At 29.2% G+C, this 17,643-nt stretch overlaps 1 protein-coding gene and 1 long non-coding RNA gene across 2 annotated transcripts; one reads left to right on the forward strand and one right to left on the reverse strand.

Annotated features, from left to right (window-relative positions):
* Positions 1-1,689: 1,689 nt before the first annotated feature.
* Positions 1,690-13,817, reverse strand: LOC119687635 (microsomal triglyceride transfer protein large subunit). Its single transcript, XM_038102033.1, has 8 exons — positions 13,547-13,817; positions 5,306-5,827; positions 4,938-5,233; positions 3,948-4,881; positions 2,741-2,892; positions 2,323-2,681; positions 2,089-2,256; positions 1,690-2,027 (listed from the first exon to the last, which is right to left on the reverse strand). The coding sequence occupies exons 1-8, from the start codon at positions 13,617-13,619 to the stop codon at positions 1,883-1,885; spliced, it is 2,649 nt and encodes an 882-aa protein (XP_037957961.1). The 5' UTR covers positions 13,620-13,817; the 3' UTR covers positions 1,690-1,882.
* A 2,053-nt stretch (positions 13,818-15,870) lies between these two features.
* Positions 15,871-17,058, forward strand: LOC119689965. Its single transcript, XR_005253524.1, has 3 exons — positions 15,871-16,122; positions 16,351-16,736; positions 16,800-17,058. It is a non-coding gene; the product is annotated as an uncharacterized LOC119689965 (long non-coding RNA).
* The last annotated feature ends 585 nt before the right edge of the window (positions 17,059-17,643 follow it).

Below are 17,643 nucleotides of genomic sequence, written 5' to 3' on the forward strand. Positions count from 1 at the left end.
TCGACTTAATTTGTTTATAGACTTGTCAAGTTCTTCTGAAAGCACGTTATTTGTGCGCTGGATGTTTTAAAATTTCAGGGCTAGCGCATACTCTATAGGGGCCACCTATAATTTTGGAGATTCAGGTGCCAACTAAAATCTAAGCTGCTAAACTGCTTACCACTAAAACAACAATTTTTAATAATAATTAATTAATAATAATATATATATATTTAATATATTTATTTATGAGTATAAAAAAAGATTTATAGATATTAAATAACTATTGGGCACATTTTCTATTTACAAATATAATAGTAATTGATGAAAATCTAAAAATAAAATTTGTTTTCGTATTATTCTGTTTTAATATGATTTAAATTTTGAAAAATAATTTCAATAATAACAATTTTAAAATTATAATAATAATAATTTGTTTTTACATATTGATATATAATATTATATTTACACTATCGCAATTAATTTAGTGTGCAGCAATTAAAGCCATTTTTCATACAAAATTCATATGAAAATATGTGAAAAAGGTTCGATAATTGTAAGTGTAAACGTAGTATAAAAGTAAAACTTTAGTAAATTAAATGGAAAATTTATTACTATATTAATTACATTTATATAAAGCTTGAACCATTTTTTGTTGTAAATAAACTAAAATTTAACAAAAAGCAAATATCTTAAATTTCTATTATAAAGGCTTATGAAATGATTAAGGAAATAATTTATTTAAATTTATTAATTTTTTTTAATATTTGTTAAACTGTATTAATTATGTTTATTACAAATAGTATGTAAATCATATAAGCGAAAAGTACATATATCAAAAATATATTAAATTCTTCTTTAACATGTATAAAATTTTAAGACTTACAACTTAATTGAGTATATTTATGTTTTTTTTGTATATTATAAACATTAAAAAATAATTAAACATGAAAATAAATTAAAATAATAATAAAAACTTTCCTTCAACTGCTTCATAACATAATGAAAATGATTTCTATTTAGATAACATACACAGAAACTAAAAAATATGTAATATTTAATTTAATTTTTATATTTAAAAATATTAAATATAAAAAATATTTAAAGGACATGTCATTGTTGTAACCCGCAGAAACCTGTGGAGCAGGAAACGTGAATGGAGTATCGGTCAAATACATGGGTTATAACGCGATGTAGAATACTACAATTAAGCGAGGTAAATATTTATTTCTGTAAATTTTATCATTCTTACAAATATTACATATAATGTAATTGCTTTTTAGGCAATAAGAGCAATAAGTGCTTTTTACAACAATAATAAGAGCTATTATATAGGATAAGAAATTAAGATATAAGGTTATATAGGATAAGGAAATAAGTTCGACAATCAAGTATCGTTTGTCAAAAAGAGACTTCACAAGGAAATTCCTGTGGGTCACAACAACAACATCAGGAAAACCCAGCAGCGGCCGGGTATATATTCAGCAGAAATTTGTTTATCTAGGCAACCAAAGGTTGCTAATCACTCTCAACAAGGACAAAACTAGCAAGTATGTTTTGTTTAAAATTTTAAGGATTTTATTTAACATTATAAAAGTTCATCTTTCATTGGACTTAAATTATTCTGTTAAAAAGATTTAATATAATGTAATAAAGATTTAAACAAAAAATTAATAATTGATTGCTTAAATAGAATTAATGCCCATATAATACAAAAAAAAAAATAACAAAATAAAATAAAATAAAGAAACTTATACGTTCGTTACAATTATATAAGAAAAAGGAGTTAAACTATACATAGTACAATTTATCATTATAAATAACAATATAAAGCTTATTTTATGTGATATTAAAAATGTGCCCTTTATAATATTTTACAAAATTTGTTCGTTCTATGAGAATTTTATTCATTGATCATGTTACACATGTCATTGTTCTTTTGATTTAAGGCCAAAGTGCGGCCAAAGGATTTGTGCGTGAAAGTTGTGGACACTTGCTTACGATAGGCTTTGCCTGCTTTCAGTTCTATGGATCTTTTATTGGAATGTCTGAAAATCAAAAATGTATTTAAATATATCGAATTAATGTTACCAAAACGAAAGGACTTACTTTAAAATCATTTCGGGACGTTGTAGTTGCATACATAACTTAATATCTGAATAGAAGTCGATTTTTGCATCCAAACTAATCTTTGGCTCATTTTGCACTATGAAATGATTTTCCAATTGAGCATAAGTGAAGCCAACAGCCATAACACCAACAATAGCGGCACCAGTACTATAAAAATAAAATTATAATTAATAGTATGATGACATTATCTTCGTGAAATAGATAAATACATACTTTTGTTTTATTTCCGTTTCAGCGTTACGGTTCCAAATGCTGAAATTTACTTTACCATTTAAATCAACCGATTTTGCACCTATTATACGTATAAATACAGTAGCACCTGAAGCTAGTATAATATAATGTTCATGATCATGTGTTACTGTAGTTGATTGATATGCTGGTGTGGGATCTGAAGCGGTTCCACTCCATACATGACCCATGAGTTCAGAGTTTCCAGTAAAGAACACAAGTGGACGTAATATTACACCTTGGACAGATATTTCCATACCTGCAGAAGCAGGTGAATCGTCTACTTCCTCATCATCGGTATCTTCACTGACAAATGACGATAAACCACTTGTGTATATACCCAACTAAAAGAAATCTATTACTAAAATTTTATTTTTATTTTTTTTTTTACAAATATACATACCTTAAATGTAGTTGTCTCTTCACGTCCCGCAGTTAGTATTAATTCCACAGAACCACGCTTGAGAACACCTTTGTTTATTTCTTGTATTGACAACAAGCTTTCATTAAATGCTGGTGTTGTTGATAGTTGGCGCGTTAATACAGTTGTAAGACCTATAAAAATATACCTAATATATATAGCCGTATATACACTACATTTAAAAAGTATAAAAATTTATATGGTTGAAGGCAAAAACTATAGTAAGAAAATGTCTATAACTTTCCCAGAGCTATCATTCAATAGTACTTTAACGTCAAATCAAAAGAACTACAAGAATAGCGATTGAGTGGAACCCGATGGGTAGCAGAAGAAAGGGCAGAGCTGCTCACACCTGAAGAAGACAAGCCGACACGGAAATGTCACACATGCAGAAAGGCTGGGGAGAGTTGGAGTTAATAGCCACCAATCGTACCGAGTGAAAGTTATTTGTTGCGGCCCTATGCTCCTCCTAGGAGTTAAAGGATTAAATATATAAATCAAAAGAACATCAAGGTGTAATATGATCGATTAACAAAATTCTTACAGAACCTGAAGAAGACAAGCCGACACGGAAATGTCACACATGCAGAAAGGCTGGGGAGAGTTGGAGTTATTAGCCACCAATCGTACCGAGTGAAAGTTATTTGTTGCGGCCCTATGCTCCTCCTAGGAGTTAAAGGATTAAATATATAAATCAAAAGAACATCAAGGTGTAATATGATCGAGTAACAAAATTCTTATAGAACGAACTACCTAAATCTATGAAATACCGTAACAGCTCCAACCGGGTCTACATCGCCGATTTTATATTAGGTTTACATACAATAAGAAATATTAAACGCATGACTTCTACACCGCAAATATAAGAAATCATCTAGTTAAAACTGCCCGAAAATAAAATTAATATAGGCACTAGACTCTGTAAATATTAGAGAAATAATCTTATTTTCTGCAAACCTAAATTTTTTCATAATTTATGGCGCCTTCCGATAAGATTTTCTCAATGTAATCAAATTTAGTTTCAACAAATCTATTCACCCCACAGCTATTCTCGTTATTTCTCTCCCGTTTTATCTATTCTGTCAACCAATTTAAGTATTTGTTTTTAGCTGTAAATGGGTTATAATATTAACAACAATTTACTGAGTTACATACATCACTCATTATATACCAAAAGTAATATTCTTACCTTTTTGAGCAATGGTATTATAATTATTAACATGTGGTCTCTCTGCTAGACAATCTTTCAGTAGCACATTAAATCGTGGACATTTTTCGGCCAACATATGCAACTTTTGTATAACGTAAGTCTTAATCTCGAATTGTTTATCGTTGGATGTTAAATAATCCAATAAATTACCCAATTGCTCCTTAGTTGGCTTGAGTGACAACAATATGTCAAGCGCGAAAATACGTGCTGATGTGTCGTATTGACGTTTCAGTTGATAGAAAATTTGTTCGAAAAGCTTACGTTGCTCCTCTTTGAAATATACTACTGGGAAACCACGCAAAGCTTGCATAGCAGCAACTGATGTATACGCATCACCTTCCAAAACACTATTAATAAGTATATCTATTGTACTGGCATCTTGTAAATTCTGTAACGCACGTATGAAACGCGTTTTACAGGCAGCATCTTTACATTTTTCCAATTCACTTGTGATGAAATTGCGAATATGTATTATCAACTCATCGCTTAGTTCCAAGCCAGTTTGTCTTGTAAGAGTGGCCAAAGTTTGCAGTACAGTATCATAAAGTTTTGAATTTTTTATAGGTTCATCCTTGCTTGTCAGACGTGCATAGAGATCAACAAGTATATAACGATCGGGATGTGTACCCACTGCGAGAGATTGTAAATATTTTTCTAAGAAATCCTCATCAGATTTTTTATTATATTTAAACACTTCATTGATGGCATTATGTGCATCACTCGTTTGAGCTGCAGCTAGCAAGTCAACCAATTGTCCATACAATTTTTCATGTGATTTCAAGATATTCACGAATTCCTGTTGCTTGGTAATGCGTGCTAAAGGCAATAACTCAGCTATTGCAACGGCAAGTTCATCATGGCCAATGTGCTTATCGGATAGAAGTTTAACTTTCTTATCAATACTGTCTTTTAACTGTAATTAATAGTTTTTTTAATTTATTAGTAATAATGTGTATCTCAGTTACTTACAGTAATATCCTTAATTTCACTAACAACGCCATCAACGTCAGATTCAATGTCGAATACTCGATACCATTCCAAGAGACTGTTAATCGCTTCATCCAATGTCACAAAATTCATCTGGTCTATTGGTTTTTTTATATTTTCCAAAAGATTCTTTATTTCAAATACTGATTCCACTTGACTGCCTACATCGGTCTTTGCTTCTAAAACTACACGATGCTTTTCAGTTGAGGTAGCTTTCAATAGCATTCCATCGGCACTTAATTCGTATTCAACGTGTTCTTGTGAGTTTTGAGTAACGCCTGTAAAGTTGCATTTCAAAATAAAATAAATAATTATTTTGAAATGAAATATTGAATATAAATATAACTTACTCAATGGCTTCTCTGCGCGATAAGAAACATGCAGGTCCCAGTGTCCACAATCTGTTTTTGTCTTTTCAACTCTGGTGCTTGATTTTCTATTATAGAAAGTAGTACACGTACCAGAACTGTCTACCTCCCGCACAGGTCCATTTTGGTTTTGCAATTGCAGCAGTGAGGCAATACCACGTTCCAAATTCAACAGTGACTGATCACGTGATGTGTGCGCTATTACTTTACTGGGTTTACCGTTGAGCAAAGTGATATAGAAAGGTCTATCTGGTATTGTAGTAATTTTCTGTGTTACAAAGCTTTTACCTTTTTGCCTAGGTGCTTTTACTGTCGAGTCCAAAAAATACACTGCTAATAACTGTTCTGTATTTGAGCTCCATACTGATCTGATTTTCAATAAAGATTCGAATGTATAGCTTGTTTCTTCATTGCTGGAATGCTTCAGATCAGTCATCGTAACTTTGTTCGTCAGAGCAAAATGTTGTTCACTAGTGATGGGTATAAGCTGAGAGTTTGCATTGTCTAAAATTAAGAAATTAAAATTTGTTAATAGAATTTAAATGATCATAAAGCGAGGGTGTATTTAAATGGTAATGAGAATTGTAAGCAGTGTGTTTTATTTATCGAAATGGATATTTTTATGTAATGGTTACACTGTCATTCGTGTACCTATTAACTACCAAACATCTGCAATGATTATTTTGTGTTTGTCAAGTGTATGGCCAAATCATATGTTAATGTATTTAACGAGGCAAAATGTCGAATTAGAGAGTTTGTGTAAAAATAAACAGGTATTAAGTAAACCGAAGCATTCAAAGAATTAAATAAGGCGTTTAGCTTTCAGGAAGCCTGACATGACATTAAATATGACTCAATATCTTATTTCTTTATCAATGTTGAAAACATGGAAACACTTAAACAGATTGTGGTTCCCAATAGAAAGAAATACTATTATAAATATTGGTATAACATATGGTTCGGAAGCGGTGTTGATGAATGTTTTGAACATAAAACGAGTTACAGAAAGATTTATTTTGACGTTTTATTGTTTATACAAGAGTTCAGGGCGAAACATAAAATCGGCATTAAGAGCAATGCTGAGAACATCCTAATATGGATCTTTAACACCTTTTACTATTTTCCAAACTCTATTATTGTGACAAAATTTTTCAAGAATAAATATACTAAATAATGCAGCATATAAAATATATAATATATAATGCAGCAAACTACGGTGACGTAAATCCATAATACCAAAAGAGAACTTTGAAATAGATTGAAACGAAATTGTAGACCAAGAGTTCCAATAATAAGTTTCAAAGTAGCAAAACCCATAATACCGAAAGAGAACTAATTTGATCATTTTTAGAATAGAAACTACGGTGGTAAAATCTATAATACCGAAACAGAACTACTTTGAAATAGATAAATGCGAAGTTATAGGCCATATTTTCAAAACTGGAAACTACGACGGCATGAGTCATAATAAACAAAGAAAATTGTTTGATATATAATCTGACCATATAGATCATATATAAAATACTATTTAAAAAAATTAAAACATCTCTTCACTTTTTCATTGGACTTCGTAGAAAAAAGGCTGATGGTCGTAATTATAGTTCCATTTATTGTAACCGAAGAAAACTTATTTGTATGCTTCTCATTTTAAGAAGGATAAATACAGATATTTTTGGATCCCCATTAAATGGCTAAAAATCTCTTCACTTTTTCATTGGACTTCATAGAAAAAAGGCTGATGATCGTAGTTATAGTTCCATTTGTTGTAACCGAAGAAAACTTATTTGTATGCTTCTCATTTTAAGAAGGATAAATACAGATATTTTTGGATCCCCATTAAGGTGCTAAAACTGATATATAATTCTGGTAGAAGAACCGTACCGATATATAGGTAAAAAAATTAAAAGTAATAGTTCTGGAAAAGAAGAATTTAAAACAAATCAGGAATGTTCGTAGTAATGACGTTGTAATAACATTTCTTTTTCTTTGTGTTGAAAATGTTCTATTGAGCGATGATCCCTGACTAATCCTTCATTAAAATGGATATAATTGCATATTCTTAGTGTATTAAACCGGTTAAAACTTAAGAGAGTCGCTATGCCTTGTTAGCGACTCTGCAATAAAGATCATGAATTCCCATAGAACTACTTCATGTTTCTATAAATACAAAAATGCTTGCTGTTACACTAACAAAAATATTAAGATAGGCTTTAGAAGTGTATGAACTTTCAATTTTATCAAAAAAATAAGGAGATTGAATTAATTCGGTCCTATCAACGTTTATTGTAGATAAACATAAAATAGTTCTATAAGGACGGACAGACATTAGAATTATGATTATATGAAGAATTTTGGAAATTGGTTACTGTGTGACCGAAATAACATTAGAAATTCAAAATTGATTTAGTTTAAGATAATTTTTGCAGGTATGAGTTTCTAAAATAAATTCTGGAGTGAATAACAAAATTTAGTGAAAATTCTCATACTGAGTAAAGGAAAAGAAGCAATTCATGAAAAAAATTGATGAACTTTATAATGATTAGTGACTATCTTACAAACATATCATCCTTTTCCTCTGGTTAAAGTGTTATGGTGTAAAATTTTCAGACGACAGTTTCAAGCAATAATCGTACTTGACATATGTTCAGAGATTTTTTAGTGATTACCTGCCTTGTTGGCCTAACCTCATCGTATTCTAAACACATGTATTAAGATAATGTGCTAATGGACGCCCCATTGGGCGTCTATTGATCAGGACATCCGACCTCAAAGTAGGCAGGACATCCGAAGTTGCGGCACTGATCCCCGTGGTACCAGATACTCACCTCCGGTCGGGTGACGCAAGTGAAACGTGTAAACATATTCTATGAATAAATTTAAACGAAACATTTCTTAGAATTATTTAATACTTTTTATACAAGCTTTTGTGTATGTAATTATCATAAAATTGAACTACCATTTGATTTAGTCATCAATCATACTATATATGCGGCAGAATATAAGTTTTTGATACTACACTATAAAATTATCTTATGTTATCTATCTGATAAATCACCTGCAGCACTTCTCATCGAAAAAGCCATTATCAACAATTTAACAAAAATTAAAAAAAAATTCATTTTAATTAAAATTTTTCAAAATGTTTTAGAAGCACTTGTATTTTTATTAAAATTACTTGATAAACTAATTCAAAAATAAACGTCTAATTTATATGTATGAACATACGAACTGACGTGGTCTTTAGAACCAATTAAATACAATTATTAATTGAGATCAAGATTTTTATATAAAAACTACTCATTATTTTTATAATTATTTTCATAACCGATAATTAATTAAGTCTTGTTAATTTTAAAAATTTAACTAATATTAAAATAGAATAACTTCAATTGCACAGAATAGAAAAGAATAAAATATAATAGAATAAAATATAATAGAATAGACCAAAATAGAAGAAAATGGAATACAATAAAATAGAACTAGAACACCGTCTTCCAACTGATTGGAACACTTTAAACACGACAGATATTTTGTTCTGCTGATCGAGCTAAACTTAACAGTCTTCTGACATTACGTCCGCTGGAGATATAAATTTTGATCAATGGATACCAAAATACCACCTGTTAAGAATTTCCTAATATCAGCTTAACATAACAGAAAATAATAACCTATTATTTTATGCATTTAACTATAAAATGTGAAGAAATCATAAATATATTGCTATGGGTGATTCATTTTGTTTTTTTACACTACGACGACTTTTGGAAAAAGTCAGTCATATATGGAAGAAACAGAGTTTTTGTTAATTTTTAAATTAATTTTTTGTCATAGTCTCCTTCGAGAGGATATGGCAGCACCTCATAATGTAGTTCGATCAATTTTGCTGCCGTATTAGCTGACGAAAGAGTTGTTGGATTGTCATGGTGTAATATTTTTTCTTTTGCCTTTTTTTTAAATTTCTATATCTAACGTTCATATAATATTGTTTTGTTAGATACGCATGATGCCATGTGCATCAAAAAACATAATCTATATAACTTTCTTGCTGTTTCTTTTGTTACCAGAGTGCAGTAGTATATCCATATATCATCAACTGTTATTAATGAACATAAAAACTCTTTTGGATTCCAAAAAGTGACATTGGTTGAAAGTATTTAAACGGGTACATTTTTGATGTACTATGAGTGAACGCGACACCCATTTTAGTGACAACTTTCTTAAAATTTTTTATCACATTCACAATTTCTAGAATTTTTATTCGATAATAACTAACCCTCCAACACGATTTTATCCAATATATTCGGAGTTGTTAGCCTATCTGGGGTCTTTGACCGAGCTTAATCACAACAAAACTCCACTAGGCACTTTGGAATTATTTCATATGACAATATAGTTTCCATATTTCATTTAAAACATTTTCTTTTTTTATAAAAAGGTGTGTCTTGCCAACATGCAAAATTATTCTTTCCCCATTTTTGCAAGTTTACCAAATCTTCCCTTCCATAATAGAAAACTATCAGAACAGAAGTAGGTGAAATCTAGAGTTAAACTTTCAAAAGTTACGAGCTTATTATAGGAATATTACAAAAAGTTTTTAAAGTTTATTTAATACGGCTCTAACCCACTTATCAAATAGACCTCGTATATATAGTCACGTATATCTAATCTCTTACTATGTATGCCATCAACGTATGAATCAACTAAACATACAATACTAATCTATGAAAATCTTATTTTAATGCAAAGCAGTGACAATGTATAATCTGTTCTAAACTAAACAGTATTAAAGCCATTGTGCCTATATCTCATTAATAGATCAGTCTTAACAGTTTTTTTAAATTTTAATACAAATGTTAATCGAAATTCAACAAAGCCGAGTTCATACTACTAATCCCTTATTAGTTTATTTCTGAATTTTACTGCACTTGTTTTAATCTATTTGTGGAGTTTTTGTCTTAAGGGATCTCATAGGATCTTGTTTATTTGCTATTTGGAAAAATGATCTGTTGTCTATAAAATTAAATAAATTAATTTCTTGTTTATTGTCAATTTTAATCAATGAATTTTATTTAAATTTATTAAATAAAGAAAATTTTATGTTTATATTAAGATGAAGACAAAACACTTACTAAAAATTATAAGATAAGAAAGAAGAGCTCTTTTGAAAATAAACGACAGATTACAGATACACTACAGATAAATCGAAATAAATCGACAGATAAGTGAGAATGCCACATGTATTCGCATTAATGATTTATATTCATTTCTTTTCCTGGAAAAATAATTATCTAACAGAAAAACAGATTTTTTCATCAACGCAGTTTTTGTAATTAAATTGAATTTATGCAGATAAAGATAGATTATTTTTTCTTTACTTTATAATAAATTTTACAATAAATTATTTCATGAACTTAATAGATATTCGCCCTAGATACAATATAGTTAATTCTTATTTTTTTTAACTATTCATAAATTTTTTTTGTCTTTAGAAAAAAGTATCGCATTATATTTTTATATGGAAATAGGTTATTTTGAATCCGTCTTAATACATTAGCTTACTTTAGATTTCCTAACTTTTAGACTAATCAGGTTTTTGCTTGCTAACTAAAGAGATTGGACAATGACTATACCAAGACATCAGTTGAATTTTGTACTAACTGACCAACGTTGGTTTTATGCCATATTTCGACAGAGTATTTTTTCGAGATTCCATCTTTGAACCAACAGCGAAGCCGAGTAGTCTTCATAATATAAGTATATAAACTTTTGAGGATGACTACATCGAATAATAAATAAAATCAAATAAAGATTTAGCTTTGGTTGTGTCGAAGCTTAGATACTCTACACAAAAGTTTTTTGTTTTTGGGTACGACTTCTTATTGAATTCGTATGATCAAACGTAAAATATCACCTTAATATATTTACCCTATGCTATATCAAGACAATGGCGCACTCTTCTTGAAAAGAGTCTGTTCTTAAGGCAATTTTCAACTGACACAACGGAACACAATTAATTTAGAAAGGGAAAACTTGAAAAAACCTGTAATTTTCAGTATTATTCGACTCGTGCCGATAAGATGAATGGCACAACGTTAGTGTGTCTTCAAACAGAGCCCTCCAGATAACTGACGCCCACTTATTGTAATACAGCCTAGTCTAAGTACAGCAGATCTTTCCTTGAATCGATTCTGTTTTTCTTCGTAACATGTGGAGAAAATAATAAGAGGGTTTGACAAAATTGGATTCTGTTACTTCAGACCCCCCATCTCAGATTCTGTTCTAATAAGGTACCCACAGCGGTAAAAAAGTGGTATCTAAATCCTAAACTAACCTTCATTTCGTCGGTTCCAACACTACAGTTTATATTGTGTACCTAAAATTGTAGTTGAATATCTTAATAAAAACCGGAGAAACCACTTAACCGAACCACTTACTTGATATGACAGCTATAAGATATAGCTGTCTGATTTCAGCAAATAATTATGACCCAGTTTCGAAAAGTAGATGTGCCAAGTTTCACTCGAATAGTTTAAAAACTTAAGCATTGCTTTGAACTACAAGCGATGGATGGAAAACAAATGGACAGTATAAAATAAAATTAGATCGTCGAGTTGATCTAAAATATATGTATATTTAGAAGTCTACGACGTTTTTTTTAATGCAAAATACAAAAATCTTCATAAACGTAATATACAAACTTTCGTTTGAGGAGTTAAAAAACTAAGAGAGTAGTTTGGGAAGAAACAAACAGACGAACAAGACTTAATGATCTTCATATTTCATGGAGTTTATGCTATTTTCTTTAATGTATTACGAAAATTTTGACAAACCTAATATACATTTTTTGGGTAAATGGTTTTATGATCATTGACTAATTATAGAACCCTCTTATGTTGTAGACTATTATGACAATTTAATTTTATATTGGCAAGAAAAATTTTAATTAATTCCCAAAAAACTTGCAATTATGACTTCCCAAGGCACTACATTAGATAAAAAAAGCAAGCATTTCGCTTATGGGTTCGGACATATTGGTCAACTGACTAAGTGCCCTGGTTTTATCAAGTTCTTCACTCTAAATATCTTTCTAAACAAGTTTTACATATACAACTATTAATTAGTCACACTTTCTCATACGATACCCTGACCCGAATCGATAATTGACTATATCCCATTGCAGTGGCTAGGTTTCTTCGCCTTAACTCAATTAAAATCTCAATTAAATATAGAAGAATTAAAATCTCACCTATCTCCCATTCACCTACCCACATACGTATATGTGAATCCTCTCATGTTATCTGCTCGATAGATCTCCGCGAGTTGCAATAACAGCAACTGATACTTCATTAAGAACTTTAGATCGGTGTTGTATTCATATGAATATCATTTAAATACATATGTATATATTATCTATAGCGGCATTAAATAACTAAAAATCTCAAGTCAGGCATTTCAACTGAAATTTGTTGTGAAGCACGAAATGGAAGCAAACAGCAACAAAACTTTCTCTAGCCGAGCTGACCTTAAAAAGTGATTAGAACAAGGTTATCAAAGTCGAAGAAAATAGAAAACGTGCATATTTGTAAGTGATCTATACATATACATATATATATATATATATATATACCGAGTTATTTAAATTGTATAGAACTGTCTTATATTAGTCCAACCAATAGACTATCGCTACGTATGTGGAAACGTTTGGTCTCTGTGGAAATGTTTGGCATGTGGCTGAGCTCTTCCAAAGGAAAGGAAAGTAACTGCTCTCTAGTTGAATTAAACAGAACTACAAGCTGATCTATAATGAATGAATTTTAATGAAATAATTTTACATAGCAGACATAAATTCTAATATCACGAAACTTCCAATACAACAACAATCACTGCACAATTATTCTAAGTACATTAATTGAAATATTGTGCCTTTAAGAATTGCTTTGTAATATTTCTGAAGTTAACGTTTGGAGCGAAAGCAACAGCTACAGTGAAAATAGCAATAATAACAACAATTTAAAAAGCCGGCAGTCCACAAACAGGTCAATAAACTTTTTATTGGATTTTATTTTACACATATTTACGTCTTCTGAACAAAATATCTAAAACAGTTTTTTACCCGATTAGATGTTCTATTAAGAGACGCATATAAAAATATTGGCAATATGTATTTAATTATTTTAATCAACAAATATCGTATGTATTTTATTCATTTATTTTTTTACTTACGAAAAAACAAGCAGAACAACAACAAATTTGTTAGCCGGAGCATTGTATTGGCATTTTTATGGAAGCACTGCATTTTTATTAAATTTTGAAAGTAATGTTTTTATTTGATTTTCGACGTATTTTAAATAATGTTTAAGCTTTCATTATATATTCATTTACACTCCCGGTCACACAAAAAATAACAATAAACAAAAAAATAAACCCTTACAAACTGAGAGCTGAGTGTCAACTGACTGATTTTGATTTTCCATAGCAAATATTTTTGATTGTCATAATTAAAATAAACAGGGCTGTTATATATCAAAACTTTAACATTTTTATGACACATTAAATAATTTTTACGTTGATTAAATTTGTTGAAAATAATATTTTTATTCTATATTTGTATTTACATTTTTACTTTAATTAATAATATTTTATTAATATATCTTCAGTTTTATATAAATCAATTTCATTTAGATATTTTAAGAAACAGGGTTGTCTGATAAAATAATGAAAACGTAAGTAGTCGGTAGTGAAGTGTGTTCGATTATTTATAGTTGAAATAAACTAATATGAAACTTTTAAGCCGTGTGCAACTTCGAATAAATTGATGGTAAATTAAAGGAAATAGTAATTTATGTCGATATGGCAGTCTATGTTAGTATTTACCAGATTTTCGAGTAAGGTAAATTAAGCAAAAATTAAGTATTACCATTGTGAACATTTTATAAGATGTTTAATAAATAAATAAATTTGAAAACTTTTAACAGAAAAATAATAAAAAAGTGCAATAAAGAAATATAATTAAGTGCAGTGCAAAAAATTCCTAGAAAATTTCAATTTACTTTACTTCAATTTACTCGAACTGGAATAAGACCTATATATAATTATGTCGTGTCTTTACAAAACAATAATTGGAGTTTTCATACTTAATTCGATAATCGCTAAAGTTGCAAACTGACACCCTTCTGGCGCTCGTTTTTACTCGTTTCTTATTAAATTGAAAAGCGAAAACAGCTGATTTTGTTTTAACTTCTTTTATCATAATTAAAATTATGAAAATGGAAACTAGAGGTGAAATTAAAATTTAATTTAATTTTTATTATATCATATTTCCATTATTTCTTATTTATTATTATTATATAAATTTGAAATTTGTATATTAATATTTCGTATTTTTTCACAATTACTTTTATTTTATTGCGATTTTTTACTAAAAATTTTCAGATATCAATGCTCTATAAGTTGTTATCTTACCGTAACGTTATAATTTCACAAAAATATTTATTTACATATAAAGTATTCTTATTTTATACGGCGTTTACATTGACCGAAAATGGCTCATTTTGGTCAAAAATCGAAAATGAGTATCGAATGGCTCATTCTTGCATATAAAATTTCAAGCACAAAAATGAGCAATTTTCTCACATTCTGTATGAATGACGTTCGAATGCATTCCACATACGTTCCAAATGCAAAGGAATCCATTGAACATACCCTAAATGAAAGCTCTTCATGGCATTTTGACAGTTTGAAAAAGCTGTTTTTAACATATTTACAAAAAAAGGTAAACAAATGTTTGGTGGTTGCATTTTCTTGAAAACGATGCACTGCTTTTTAGAACTTTTACTTCCTAAAAAGTAATTAATCGAAGTTAAAAATATGTTTTAAGTTTCTAATGTAAGGTTTGAAGGCATATTTAACCTTCATGCAACATTTTTTTGGCACAGGCCAAAAATCAAATCAACATGCAAGTTGAAAAATCAGCTGTTGACATGAGAACAAATGAAATAGAACGAATGTAAACACTTTCAAATGGCTCATTCAAAATGAGCCATTTTCGGCCAATGTAAATGCCATATTACCGAGTTCCTAATATAAGGAGCGTGTCTGTATACCCCTAATGTAAATAAAAGACATAATACAAAATAGCAAATTTTTTTTCGTGTTTAAATGTTTAAACAAACAGCAAATTATTTGTAATATAATTAGTCAGATATTTTAATATGACCAGAAAAATCTTATAAATTTTTTTTATTTTAACATTACATATGTAAAAATTTGCTTCCAAGCATAGATTGAACCGATTACTTTTGTACACAGGATATATTTTTTAATTTACTATATGTAAGTTTTATGAATATTATTTATATACATGTAATTAAACACTTTTTAATATGATATAATTAATAAGCTACTATATAGAAGTTTTTATAAATAGTTTACGTATCATTAACATAGAATATATTCTGAACTGTGAATCGTGTACTGTGAATGAGTAATCGAATTTTGTTGTGCACTAATTCTCTATTCAAATGTCATATTTTACGCGGTTGCTTTTTGTACGAATGATGTACAATTACTAAAATATGGAATTATTTGTAATAATTAAGACTATTTAATTAAGGGATTAATATGGATATCACAATAAAAGCATTATTGCATAAGAATGCCATGACAAATGATATTAGAGATATAAAAATATATATGTATATATTTTATCGAATGGAATCTATATTAACAAGGATAATTGAATTGGAATCAATAGGAATTAACAGGACCGTGTGTCACTCTTTAACTACTAAATAAACCAGGTAAGGGATTAGGATTTAGGAATTTGTTAATGCAACGAAGTAACAAAACAAATGTGGCGTAATTCAATTTTTTGTTTACATGAAATTCAAAAAAAAAAAACGATTTTAAATTGTAAAAAAATTAATGTCAATTTGATTTATTTAAGCCATGAATTTTGTTAATTTCGGAAGCTAATAACTATTTTGAGCTGCACGAGTACTTAAAATAGCTTTTATCATTCTTTTCAGCAGTTGCAGTTCAATTACATGTTAATGGGATGACTTACTTCTTATCTGTAGGCAGATGCAGATGAATTAAAAGCTGGTGTTAAGGAGTGTCTCGCATAAGATTCCTCGCTGACGTTAAATTGTCTTTTAAACGAAACAAGTGTTCCAAGTTATGACAGAGAATCCTCATTTTTTTATGCTCCAAATGAGTAGTTCTTGACTTCATTTGCTTAGATGAAAGTGATTCCATACTTTAATGTTTCATTAAAAGGACGAATCCTACCATGGACAATAAGCAGTAAGAAGTGTGGAACTCGATGTGTAAAATAAATTTACAATTTTCAACGTGACATATTACGCAAACACATATGAATGTTTATAGAATGTCTGTTTTTCTGGGTTACTGAGTAAGTTTAATATGTGTTTAACAATATGGTTTCTTGATATAATCATCGATCATACTATTTTAGATGAACTCCAGCAATTATAGCTATAGTTATTTGGAAACTGAAGAGAATACGGATATATTATTGTTAACACCAATATGTGTTATATTTCAAGGCAAAGATATTGGAAAAAAATGTTGATGGAATGTACGCATATATGCCTATATGCTATAATTAAGGATTATAGTTAATTGACTCCATGTGTTGGTGATCACCTTTTGGTTGTTGTGTCTTTACCTATGATCGAAATAAATAAGAATGATGAAAATACTTAATTATAGATTACTTTTAATAACAAATAACTCTGAGCGTCATAACAGCCAACTAACTCGTAGTTTTTGAGTAACAAGACGTCCTCGTTTAAAATCGATGAAATGTAGATAGTCTTATATATTATAGAAAAACAAGAAAATCAATGTCTTTCTAAGATAAGTCGCCAAAAGGCTTTAAAATGTATACATTTCTGTAATTGATGTTCTGCAATATGATCTCTCCATTTTGGTAATTTGTTACTTTTATACTATTCTTGCAAACAAATTTGTACAATATTTTACATATACAATAATATATGTGATTATGTGCGTTTTTAAGTGATTTATGTTTTAGTACAGAATATATAAAGCACATTTTGAATGTATAATTTTCTTATATGTGGAACATCTTCATCTTTTGCTGGTAATGTTGCCTTACTGGTCACTTAAAAGTCAGTTTTTTTTAAATATCAGATTTGTATAAGGTCGAGTTAATATAATTTCTTTGCTTTTTCCAATCTATTCTATTCCTTTATCTGATAAACTATTTGTGTTATTATTAACAAATCTTATAAGTTAATAACTGATACTAGAATCTAGTTGTGACCTATTTATAT

This window comes from Teleopsis dalmanni, chromosome X (genome assembly GCF_002237135.1).
Source record: "Teleopsis dalmanni isolate 2A chromosome X, ASM223713v2, whole genome shotgun sequence".
Classification (NCBI taxonomy): Eukaryota; Metazoa; Arthropoda; class Insecta; order Diptera; family Diopsidae; genus Teleopsis; species Teleopsis dalmanni.

What these genes read in the sequence shown, in the direction of transcription:
- LOC119687635 (XM_038102033.1), bottom strand. Translation starts at nt 13,619, where the DNA reads ATGCAGTGCTTCCATAAAAATGCCAATACAATGCTCCGGCTAACAAAT. An exon ending in TCGCGCAGAGAAGCCATTGA is followed by an intron (nt 5,234 to 5,305) that starts GTAAGTTATATT and finishes GCAACTTTACAG; the next exon opens with GCGTTACTCAAAACTCACAA. An exon ending in GTGAAATTAAGGATATTACT is followed by an intron (nt 4,882 to 4,937) that starts GTAAGTAACTGA and finishes TATTAATTACAG; the next exon opens with TTAAAAGACAGTATTGATAA.